Source organism: Strongylocentrotus purpuratus, unplaced genomic scaffold (genome assembly GCF_000002235.5).
Source record: "Strongylocentrotus purpuratus isolate Spur 01 unplaced genomic scaffold, Spur_5.0 spur5_scaffold_3, whole genome shotgun sequence".
NCBI lineage: Eukaryota > Metazoa > Echinodermata > Echinoidea > Camarodonta > Strongylocentrotidae > Strongylocentrotus > Strongylocentrotus purpuratus.
Genome location: NW_022145609.1, coordinates 26,192,995 through 26,206,270, shown reverse-complemented (window position 1 = coordinate 26,206,270; position 13,276 = coordinate 26,192,995). Strand labels below are relative to the sequence as shown.

The 13,276-nt window shown below is 37.0% G+C and overlaps 1 protein-coding gene across 1 annotated transcript in view; it reads right to left on the bottom strand.

Annotated features, from left to right (window-relative positions):
* Positions 1 to 13,276, bottom strand: part of LOC586390 (mutS protein homolog 5-like) — a 90,324-nt gene that overhangs the window by 33,865 nt on the left and 43,183 nt on the right. The window contains exon 4 of the mRNA XM_030996261.1: positions 9,539 to 9,660. Coding sequence (XP_030852121.1) covers positions 9,539 to 9,660 — 122 coding nt within the window. The remainder of the gene's footprint in view (positions 1 to 9,538; positions 9,661 to 13,276) is intronic.

The window sequence follows — 13,276 nt, the reverse complement described above, 5'->3', positions numbered from 1 at the left end:
GATTTGTTTTGTTTTGTTTAGTTTCGATCGAAGGGGGGGGGGGCGCAAGTTCTTGCATAAAGTGCTTAATCATCTTTTCAGAAATATACTACACCTGCCTTGCAAAGCCTTTAGCCAGAACAAAAAAAAGAAAAAGGTTTATACAAACAAGAGTGCATGATACTGCTGGAGTAAGATATTGACTCAATATTTTGAAATCAAACAAATTAAAAAAACTTACTGGTAACTGAAAGTATTTTTGAAGTTTTATGAACACATCGCTCAAAATACAGTCCTTGAAATGATAGGGAGTAAGACGTTCAGCCTTTTCACACACGAGTAAAATTCTTTAAAGCTGATTAGTCTACAGCCCTTTAAACTAATCAGCTTTACATACGACATATCATTCACACACAGAAATTTTGGTGTGATTGTTAATCGTTTCGTGATTAACTACTGCTTTTAAATTGCGCAGTAGTGCCATTGCGCATTGAAGGTCAGGTCATATCAAACAAAGCGCACGCTCCATCCAGTTTAAAGACTTATACTGTTCACACACAAAATGTCAAGCTCTCTAGAACTTTGTATCTGCAGCCTGCTTTGAGGGGCGTATGAATCGCAACTTCGTATCTATTCGAACATCGTATAAACGATGTTCACACAGGGAAAATTTTCTTTAAAGCTGTTTAAAACTGTTGAGTTAAACAGCTTTAAACTATAATCAGCTCTAGATACGATGAATTTTAGCTGTGTGTGAAAAGGCTGACGGTCAATGGTTTGGAATTCCTATATAAAATAATACAGACTCTAATTGTGATGAGATCCATGATTTCAGGTTTTTCACTGTCACAATGCTGTAAAAAGAATTATTTAAATATTCATTCGCAGAAAAATAAAGGTATCAAACTTGAATAAAGTTGTACTCTGAAAATGAAGTCAAACATTGCAGCTATTTTTAAACCAATATAGAAAAACTACAGGAGCCAAGGACAACAATCGGTTTTGGTTCAAAGCTTAAATGATTAATTAAAATAGACCAGTTTTGGAAACGCCCCCCCCCCTCTCAAAAAATGAAATGGAAGCTTTTATTACCAATCATGTAAAAAAAATGTTTTGACTAATACGTCATGATACAAAGTTTGGCGGGAAACCGCCTACTAATATATTTGGTAAATTATTACCGGTATATCTATCCGGACTGGATAGATATCGCGTAGTCCCATATACATCTTTCTGTGTACAGTGCTTGTAACTTTACCAAGACTGGGCCAAATTTCTTATCATTTTGATGATTCCAGAACCTTGCAGTACGCACCAATACGTATATGCTAGCTGATCAACCTTTTCTGATCGATTTCACAACATTTTTTTCACAATGCAATTGCATGACCAGAACTGGTCTATACCTTTAATAGGATAGATTCATTAATTAATTAAGAAAGCAATAGTCACTTGTGATGATCTATTCAACACAAACACACCAAGCTTGCATTCAAAGATAATCAACTTTGAGTGAGGAGCAACAAATTTCTAATTCATCCAAATACCGCATTAAAAAAAAAATGGCAGACCCACACAAAAATAACAACAATGGTTATGGTCCATCACTTACGAAGGATGCATTGCTAAGTAAGCAGGGAAAGGGGTTGGTTGGGCTGCCATATCTGTAACGAGATGTCGGCACTTTGCAGGATGAAGACATCAAATATAATTGAACCTGATTGATCTTACTGACCACTGGGCTCTGGGGAAAGGTGCTTTATGAAATCACATGAGGGATAAAGGGGGTAAAAAGGCACTTTTAAAAATGTGAAAGTGATACAAAAAATGGAGCATGATTTTGAAGGTGACTGAGGAAGGAAAGGAGGGCTGTGGTCGGTGTGTAAATCAATCAAGAAGTTATAAAATGCTGCTTGGCTGTTTTGATTATCTTGAAACCACTCATTTGAGTTGCTGTTTTCTTTCTGTAAGGCCTTATACTTTTTGCCATCATGCGTTTGAATGTATACATATTCTTTTAATCATTTCAAGAGCCAGCTTTTCAATTTTTTTATTTTTTCACTTTTCACCAATTTATTTACTCACTTAATAATATCTTTCATGAATGCTTCGCTTCATTAACAAGCCTATTTGTCTGTCATATCTGTCTCTTTAATCATCTTTTTTTTACCACATATCTACATTTTCAGTCTCTTTATATCTGCAATAAAAGGACCTGTACATGCTGTAAACACGACCAGATTCTAAACACTGTTTCACTCTACCTTTCCAACTTTATAGCTGCCCTGATTTTGGCTTTAAAAGCAAATGAAAAAAACCTTTTGTTATTCATTTGCACCCATTAAAGTTAATATCTGACTAATACGATCAAAACTATTTTCAAATAATCAACTCAAGGGTGTTTTCAATATTCTATTGCATGTCCTATGGCAATCGTTTTCCGATTACGTAATACATCATTGTCATCTTCAGACATTTTAATAGGTGACGCACAAGGATATTGTTATGAATAGGCAAATTATTGGATTGAAATATATTAATTCCAAGAAATTATGTGTTGTTAGATGATCAGCTAATAAACCATGAATCAAAGGTAACGAATGATCCGATTTTGTCTTGATTTTGAATGTATTAATTTGATTCTAAGTTGTAGGGGATCATGTAATCTAAGACCCCGTTCTCACTCACTTTGAAAGTGGTCTTAGTTAGACCGCTCCAGAGGAACGGGTCTTGAGGAACGGTTTGCGAGCGTTCACATTCCGAGCAGTTTTTATGGCTCAACCGCTCCATGAGTCAAAATGGTCTTGTTGCTATGGCAGCTCAGGTCAGCGGGTCAATTTTTTCGCGCGCGGAATACAAACCGTATGTACCGTACTACATGTTTCGCACCGAAGGTCACTAGCTTACTTCCGTTCAAAGTACGCTTCCGTTCACATTGCACGTTAGAGCGCTCCAAACCGCTCTTAATAAGACCCGCTCCTCAAGACCACCTCGGAAGCTGGTCTTCTGGAGCGGTCCAGAAGTCCACTTCCTGGACCACTTTGACCGTTCTCACTCACCTAAGAACCGCTCCTGAGGAACGGGTCTTAGTTAGAGCACTCCAGAGCGCTCCAACGAAGTGAGTGAGAACGGGTCTAATTGCCCCGACCCAACAATATTGAAATTGCTTATAAAAGAAGTTACGATCGTGTTCTATCATATTTATATCTAAAATGTAGGTAAAGGCAATTCTCCGTGTAAAGACTGTAAAAGGAAACAAAGAAAAAAAAGTTTGTCTACCGTACATAGAAAGGTGTTAGGTGATCTTTACCAAGGAGTTTCTTGTCATACAGGTTCATTGCACTACAAGTTTTGACAAGAAAACTGCTCTTGCATCTGAAAACAAAAATGAAGTTTATAAAGACAGGTGGCCTTTAGACACAGGTGATCACCAGAGCCATGGATTAGCAGAGTTTGGCAAACCCGGTTTGAGTTGGGCACAACTGCTTTGTTGGTTGGGCGAGCACAAAACAAATAATGTATGCCATAGTGTGACCAAGTGAAACCAAGTTGGCCAAACTCTGTGTATGGATGGCTCTTGTGATCACTATAAGTCAATAACACTTGTGAATTCAAAAACCAACAGTAGATCCATACAATGATTAAAAAATTATTCAACTACTCCATGCAGTGGTGGATATGCAGAGGATAGGACAAGGGTCAATCTTGAATGAATGGCAAAATGCAGGTCAGAGTTCAGAGTTCAAAGTTCACATCTACTTCAGACAAGAGTTTCACAACTGGCATGTCCATGAATACATGTTCCTTTGAAGATGGTAGTGAAACCACTATGGACCAACTATTAAATTTCTTTTGTGTCTGTTTCATGCAAGACAAACCATCCATTAAAGGGACTTTGTAACATTGTTCAGATGAGAGATAGTGGTGCTAAGGCATTGACTTCAATGCTAGATGTACAATTAAAGATAATCTGAAAATTTGAGCGAAAACGGACCAATATTCATGGTACAAATGGGGAAAAACTGATCCGATCGATTCCTTAATTCTCCCATTACTATATTATTACAATTTAATGACATTTTAGGTGAATGGAAATCTCACAAAGCAATAAAATGGCTCTACATTCCATTCCAGACGTTTTAGTGTTGACACATTTTTTTATAGCCTGTTTAAATGTCTTTTTTTCATGGAAAAACGGTTGGGAAAATTAAAAAAATTGTTGGGAGAATTTAAATTTAGAAGCGCCGCACATCGACGCCCGTTCGAAAACCCGTTGAACTTTGTTAAAAATCTTCATATTGCTGAATTAATTTCGGATTTGGGGCATCGTAGTTGGATAATCCATACATACAAACATAATTTTACGTGTTTTGCATCCTGATTCAACAGATTTGTGAAATCAACCATCACAATGTTACTAAGTACCTTTAAAACTAAAAAGTATGCAAATTAATCCCTTTGGTCATTTTTCACATATGATACTAGGAGAGTTGAAAAGGATGAAGACAGTTCAGTTAAAATTCAATCAGATATTTAAAACAATTACCATCTCCATTTTTCCTTTTAACGTTTTCAAAGTACTTTCTAAAACTTGAAATTTCAGCGTCCCGGTGGTTCTCAGGTAAAGTTGTGGTTATAAAAAGTGTCATGTCATTTCTTGGTCTAAGGTTGTGGTACTAGCGTTCGTTCGACACATGCCCTCTATTGGTGACTCATAGCGCACCAGTTGTTGGAGGACATGCGTCAGCGTGCGACAAGTGTTTGCGAGCGCCGGGCAGGCTTCGGATCCTACGCAGGAAGTCTCAGTTTGCGGCAACTGGCCTGGCGGGCAAGCGTACTCACGCAATTCTCGACCGCATTCTGGGATGGCAGCACTCCAAAAACTACACCTCGATCAGCCGATGTATTCTCAGTGAAGGAGAGACAACTCTGAATGAGGTGGTTTGTAAATTTAGTCATGCAACTGGTGCATGAGTATTATTCCTTCCTCATTCTTGTCATATTGACTAGATGAAGAACCTTCCTTTCCGTATCGTCTATTTGGAGCCTTGTTAAAAAAATTGTTTAACATAACAGGGATATCTCTTTTTATCGACTAATAAAAAAGAGAAAATGGATTGTAACTACCTAACTTTTGTAGTTTCATGTCAAATACGCACAATTTTGTTAAGTTATGTGCAATAAATGCAGACCCAATACTATGCAACAGAGTATTATCTACTTCATAGTCTATGGTACACACCATCTAAAAACTCCTTTTAGACTTTGCAACAAGCCCAAGACTTGAATCATGGGACATCCCCTTTTCTCGATGACTCTCCCTTAAACCTGACACGGATGATTCACACCTCTCCTAACTCTGAATCCCTAGTCGAACAAGTTCTGACTTTTTAATCACCCCGTTAACTGATCAACCCTTTTATCACATTCTTGGCCCGGAGCAGACTTTGACTTTTATGTTATCACCGATCAGACTCCCTATTTTACCCCCCTTTTTACTCTCTTTCATACTTTTCCTTCGTGATGATTAATGCTCTAGCGATCTTGAAGTGAATAAGTCGGTGCTGGTTTGATATCATGGATGCGATCAATATCCCATGGATTAAGAGCGTTATTCACCCCCAAGTCTCTTTCGTCAGGGGTGCAGCAAAAATAAAACTTGAGTCAAGTTTCTGATGACTGGGTTTAGTCATTAGCTCACAAAACTTGTGAGATCAGAAATTAGTTAGGTATTCACCTCACAGAAAAAGTGCTAAAGTGCATGACACTTAGTCTGCTAGTTAATGAGGAAGACACCTCATTTCTGTATTTATCTATGGTTACAAGAATTACCAAATTAGAATAAATTCATTTAAGTTGATGAAAGAAACAAAAAACACTCTTTTGGGAGCATATAGCTGTTCTCATTTAGTATCTGCTATAGTTTCTTTCTTGATTGGAGATAGGAGGGGGTTGAAGGAATAACCCTCATCACTCATAATGTATAAAGTTTGGTATGAATTATTTTTGGTGGAGACTGTCACAAACCATTGTGACACTGGATTAAACAAATTTTATTCAGTTTAGTTCATTTAGGTGATGAATTCAAACATATACTAGGTGAAAAGATTGATTTCGAGGTGGTATTTAGATTTTAGACTTTTTTTTTTTTGAGGGGGGGGGGGGGGGGGAGGTTGGGGAGGGCATGATGTCAGATCAGGGGTCTCACTTACCCTGATTTTGTTTTAATATATTATTTACAGTTTAATTTGTCTTCCATTCGTACCCTCAAGAATTTGATTTTCAATACTTAAGAGAGGGATTAATGATCTAATTATACAAACTAAAATTGGCCTTGGAGAAGCACTGGTGTAATGAGTACATGATATTTTCATATATCTGTATTTTTGCCTTGCAAAGCCGAGAATTCAGGATAATTTTTTTTTCTTTTTCCAACTAGGTCTGACATGTGATGAAGAGCGATCTAATACGGCCGTGGCATGGGGCTTTAGATAGCACATGTGATAGAATAATCCTGGACGTAATACGAGCGAATGCACTCGGGCAGGATTTGGAGCTGGTTTGCAGGAGTTTCTTCGCTATGCAGAGACCACGAAAGCCGGGAATGCCTTGAAATAAAGTAGAACTAATAATCAAGGCAGCTGGATGAATGCTTGTGATACTAATTCATTCTCAAAATATGCTGTCGGCAGCCTTGAATTTTAATCTAACTGAAACATATTCCTCTCTTCTCATGATTTTATGTGATAAAGTGATAAAACAATGATCTATAGACTGGTTGCTTTTTAAAATTGTAGGTTACCCCTCCCCCATATAAAAACATTCTAAGACAATAAGATTACCCTTGAAAAACAACAATACCCTACCACCCCCCCCCCCCACCTGATTTTCAAATCATTATGTTTGTAAGTTTGTAGTGACATTCAACAGTATTAAACAAGACACTGTGAATTTTATGAAGTATGTTACTATTTGTTTTGTGCTTTTATGCAGAGCCCTCTGAAAGACTTGTACCATTTTTATATTATATATGTATTTTCTTATTCAATTGCTTTTTATTGTACATGAATGATATAATTTTGTATTGTTGTAACTGAACACACTACTCTGGTTAAAGATGTAAAATAAATGAATAAAAAAATGCAAAAAGTTAAAAACTCACTCTCTTTACATTCAGCATAGTTGGATAGATCAAATTGGTATTTAGCAGGAGGCCATACATATATGTACTGTAGTCGCATGTCTTAATTACATCTTGTAGAAACATCCATGTAGATTTTCTTACTTAACCCTAACCATGTGACACAACGACCTTGAAATACACTCTAAATATCTGGACAAGCCAATATTGCCTAAATGATGTGAACAAAATTGTAGCTTTGATAACTTAAGGGTTGCCAAAAAGGGAAGAGTTGTAAGTCAAAAGTCTTCTCTAGATCTCCTTAACAGCTTTTCCTCGTGAGGGATAATGACCTTGGAAGTCGAGAGATTAAGTACAGGGCAATATGGAGATTCTTTCCAATGCAAGATAACCTTGCTGGTAATATGATTCTAATCCCTATATCCGGTCAAGTTTTGCTAGACATTTTGTGAGTGAAAATAACATTTGATTTGATTAATATCTGTCTAGGCTGAATTAGGATGCTTGTATTTTCAAAACTATCTTAAAGACCCTAACCAGTGAAAATACAATTTCAGATCAATGGCATGCTGAATGAACGTACAATACAAATATAAAGGAGTAAAAAGTATTTACCCTTTTATTATTGCACAAAAGCAAATTAATCCGCACCTCTCCAAATTACGGGTCAACAGGGGTCAAATTTGCTGAAGTTACAGTGATGACATAACATGTGGAACTGACCGGCTCACCTATATATACGAGGCAATGAGCCCTGCTCAATTAATGCCATTAAATTCATTGTGAATATGCATACTGCACATAAGATGATGTCATCAAGTCAATAGCTAGTTTTTAGTTTAAAAACTTCTGATTATCAAAGCTTTAAATTTTTAGTCTTCAGAGAGCTGATACTCTTCTGGCAGACACTAAAATGGCATATAATTGATATTACTGTAATGTACGACCTTTAAGCTTCTAGTGATATTTAATTTAGCTTTTTTTTTCTTTCCGATTCGGATAGGGTCTTTAATAATATTGACTTGGGGCAGACGTAAAATGTACCATTTGTGGTCAAGCATGTCTTTGATTGGTTGATTAACAGCTGTCTGTACTGAATTAAGAAGTCTCTATTCTTGTTTGATGTCCAATTATCAATTCTAAGTGTCATTTCATCGAGGCAAACCAAGTTTTAATAAAAAGTTTAACAACAAATTACTGATTTTAGACAAGACTTTCAAAAAGATAACAGGAAGAGAAGAAGTACTTTGTCCCCTAAAATCCTTGCTTGTTGCATGCCACCCCTCATCCATTTTAAGCCCTGTCAAATTCTCATGAATCGAGTTCAAGTAAAGTGAAAAGTATCGATCAAAGCCAAGAATTTTGTAAAGATAAACAGATAAATAGTTTGTTCCTCCTCATCCCCTACAACCCCCCCTCCCCCCCCCCCCCCCCCTCCACATTTCACATCTCCTCTTTCCTTAATTACAAGAAATGATATGTGTTGGAACAAATAGGAAAGTTGTTGTCCGGCTCTAAATCAGTGAAAGTACCGATTTCGGCCAATTTGAAGTTCCTACATGTAAAGTGATTACAACTTTCAAAAGTTCATAACTTTTTTTGTTGTTGTCCGATTTCATTCAAACTTTCACCAGTCTGCTTCTTTAATGTTTCTGTTTTCTTTTAAAGTTGTATGCTCTTAAGTTTGGATTTCCCACATATTTCTGTCACATGATCAGCCTTTTCACATACAGCTAAAATTCTATAAACATGATTAGTTTAAAGGGCTTTAAACTAATCAGCTGTACATACGACATCATTCACACACAGAAATTTTGGTGCAATTGTTAATCGTTTCGTGATTAACTACTGCTCTTAAAATGCGCAGCAGTGCCATTGCGCATTGAAGGTCAGGTCATATCAAACAAAGCACACGCTCCATCCAGTTTAAACACGTTTAAACCGTTCACACACAAAATGTCAAGCTCTCTAGATACGAACTTCGTATCTGCAGCCTGCTTTGAGGGGCGTATGAATCGCGACTTTGTATCTATCCGAACATTGTATAAATGATGTTCACACAGGGAAATTTTTCTTTAAAGCTGTTTAAAACTGTTGAGTTAAACATGTTTATACTAATCATCTCTAGATACGATGAATTTGAGCTGTGTGTGAAAAGGCTGGATGACGTCCTACATTGGTCATAGCCAAGTGGCTAAATATGTAGCACTCTAGCACATCAGGTCTTACATATTATTATTATTATTATAATAATAATAATAATATTCCGCTTCTATATAGCGACCAATACATCGATTCGATACAATGATGCATCTAAGCGCTTTACAGATTACCCTGGTCATCGGATTCAGGCTTACCCGCACACAATGTATGCACATTCTCCACTCCCTAGGGAGCATCTTAACTTTCGCATCTTACCATGCAGGTGGCATCAAATGAGAGCAGTGAAGACATGTAGATGGTCCTGTCTGTCTCTGTGAAATGCTCTGGAATGGATGGTAGACTGATGGATAGCACTCTCCTCTTACATACTTCCAGAGCTGTTGAAACGTTAAGATAAAGCAACAAACGTTATGAATAAAGTATATAGGAACACTGCATGCTGACACTGCAAAGAGAACCTGATAACAATAATGTATCAAATTGTTAAGCAATATGTAAAATCTGTTTCCATCATAACTATAATTCATATGCTTGCACTGGCAATGATGATGATGATGATGGTGATGATGATGGTGATGATGAGGATGAGGATGAGGATGATGATGAGGAGGAGGAGGAGGAGGAGGAGGAGGAGGAGGAGGAGGAGGAGGAGGAGGAGGAGGAGGAGGAGGGGGAGGAGGAGGAGGAGGAGGAGGAGGAGGAGAGGAGGAGGAGGAGGAGGAGGAGGAGGAGGAGTAGGAAAAGGAGGAAGAAGAGTAGGAGGAAGAGGAGGAGGAAGAATAGGAGGGGGAGGAGAAAGAGAAGAACTGGAGAAGGAGAAGGAGGAGGAGGAGGAGGAGGAAAAAGAAGGAGATGATAACCATGCAATAATTCCAAAAAATATAAATCAGAAATTATTGTACCGTACATTCTTCATCAAACCATTTCTATTGTTTAGTTTGAACCTTACTTTGACTCTATATCTCACCTCCTTTCTCTCCCACTCTATTAAAGTTTTCTTTAATTTTACATTTTTTTTTTCCATTCCGCATTTCATTTTTATCTGTGTGTTTTCCTTTCCTCTCTCCTAAACCTTCTTCACCCATTAATCTATGCATCCCTTTCCCCTCTCTGCCTCTCCAATTTGTATTTATTCCTCTATCCATATTTTCTTCATTTCTTGTTATTTTATAATTGTTTTCTTTTCCCTCTCTCCTAATTCTTGTAAACCCATGGCATATATCCAATCTGAACCTGGCAGGAAGGAAGGGGTTCATTTAATCCACTATCCAATTAGTCTTTCAATTCAAACTTCAATAGAGGTGCTGTGGTCGAGTGGTTGTCGCCGGACTGTCGATCACAAGTTCCGCAGTTCCAGACCCGCAGCGGCACTAATGTCCTTTGGGAAGGCATTGATCTACATTTGCCACACTCAACCCAGGTGATGTAAATGGGTACCTGGCATGAATTAATTCTTTGAAATGCTAGAGCGCCGAAATGGCAGCACAGCTAAAGCCGGGGCAATAATCTCCAAGTTTGGAAGCGCTTAGTGATTGTAATAAGCGCTATATAAAAACAGAGTATTATTATTATTATTATTAACAGAAATAACTCTGATACAAAACATGAGCACCCATTAGAAGAACCAAATTAAACTAATACTGACAAAATCCAATTTTAGTTGTCACAAAAGAGGTATTCTGCTTCTCTTTCTTTTAATTCATCAATCATTGTGAATAAAATAAGTCAAACAAAATTATCTCAATTTTCTTTTTTTAATGTTCAGAAATTTAAAGCTAGAGAGTATATAGAATTTGACAGTCTAAAAGGATACAAGGTTTCTGATGCTAGACTATCTTTCAATGTCCCCCATTGGCCGGTATTCTCTTCCATATAATATGCCTCTTCCTGCCTTAAATCCATGTCAGATTTTCTTTGTTTTTATGCAAAAGACGGAAAGAAGAGGAGCCTCTGCAGAAACATAATACCTCACCGAAAACACTCCAAATAAACATGCTACAGAAATGCAATAACAAGCAAACTCAAGGACAGAGAATTGTTAACTTGATCAAGTTTTTGCAAGTACGAAAGACAAATGCAATTAAAAGAGAATGAAACCCAACAAACATTAACTAATAATCTTATTCAAAATCGTCAGTCAATTAAATATCTTTTAATTACTTGTATTTGATTATTTGGCAAGGAATACAGCATCTCCCAAATTGCACCTTCTCCACTCCGTTGAGAGAAAAAAAAGTATTTCATAAAAGGTTGCACACAATGTGAAATGAGCGGGACATGATTAATAAAAGGAGAGATTCCCCCCCCCCCCCTAAATAAATGAATTTGGGACTATTTATGGGCATTTTTTTCTTCTTTTTCTTGTTGTTGTAAAACCTCCCATTGAAATCAATAGGACATCAGCTTCAAATGCATGATTATCTGAGAAGCTGATCTTATATCTGTTATGTAGCAGGGCATTATGTATCTCCATCTTGTTAAAGATCTAGTAGGGAGAAACAAATGAAATCAGATACAAATGAATATAGATAGCCAAAAAATTAAAACAAGTACCATTTCAGTGACAGAGCAACAGGAAATATCACTTTTACCTCATTGCAATTGACCTTTTGAAATATTTGGTGTCATTTTGAGAAGATTTAAGATTACATCTAATACAAAACAAATCATTTAGTTGGGGGTATTTCCCCCTCTTGACACTTGACAGAAGTATCATTCACTAGCTCAATGGAATCAATGCTCTTCACTTTAAACCTTTTTCATTCATGTACCACATACCTATCTGTATATTTCTATAAATCATTTCTACCTCTTAAATCTTAACTAGATTTTCTCCAGAACATTCTTCATTACATATTTCCTCATCTTCATCCCCCCCTCTTCTCTCTCTCTCTCTCTCTCTCTCTCTATCTATATATTCTCTCTCTCTCTCTCTCTCTCTCTCTCTCTCTCTCTCTCTGTCTCTCTCTCTCTCTCTCTCTCTCTCACAACTTTCTTCCTTTGCTCAAACTTACATAATCAACTGAATCACTAATAGAACTAGCGTGAGCCAGGACTCCACGCAATTATCTTGAATAGCTCCCTCTATAGACCACCATGGTGATATTATCTTCACTTTTGACAAACCGTTTCCTTCCTCTTGATAAACACATTAAGAAGTATTGCCCTGATTAGGCTTATATACTAGTCATGGTCATCAGAATTATACACTGACCTGGGAGGTCTGTGGAGGCTATAGATAGGGGTAAACAAACTTGATAACTCAGCAACAAACAGCTAGAAATCAAAAACAGTATTAATAAGTCTAATGGACATGAATCAATTGCAATTACATCACATCTCTCTATCTCACTCTCTCCCTTCTTAAATTTGTGTACACAAATCTTTGAACCCCTTGGAAAACATGCACTTACCTAGCTTTCATGATACTATATAAATGCAATTTGCAACGGAGGGGGGGGGGGGGGGGGGGGGGGGGGGCTCTTTTCTCAAATATTGGCATATATTTGCTGGGCTGCAATTTACTGTTGTTGTAGTGTTGTGATTATTTTCTTATAGGAAGTGTCCCCTAAATTTCTTATGATTCAGTTCAATTTTATTATGGTGTCTTTTCAACTTTTGTAATTTATTTCCAGCAGGCTTTATAACGATACGTTAGTGACTGTGATGCTTCACATAAGACCCATATTTTAACTTTAACCTCTCACAAATATGCATACTTTGAAGTTTAAATGAATATTATTGATGACATCATTCATATTTATAAAATGGTAATCAAATTCAATTTGATGGTTCAAATGGAACAATGGCAATCTCACGAACTCTCAATCAGCATGGTCGCAAAATAGATTTTTATGAAGACATACTTTATTTGCAATTAAACTAACTTAATATTTACATTGTTCAAGTTTATATATCAATATCCGTCCAAGACTGTCGTGTCTTTTGCAACCCACACAATGAATCCTGTTCCTGTGTCTTCAACAGTATTTG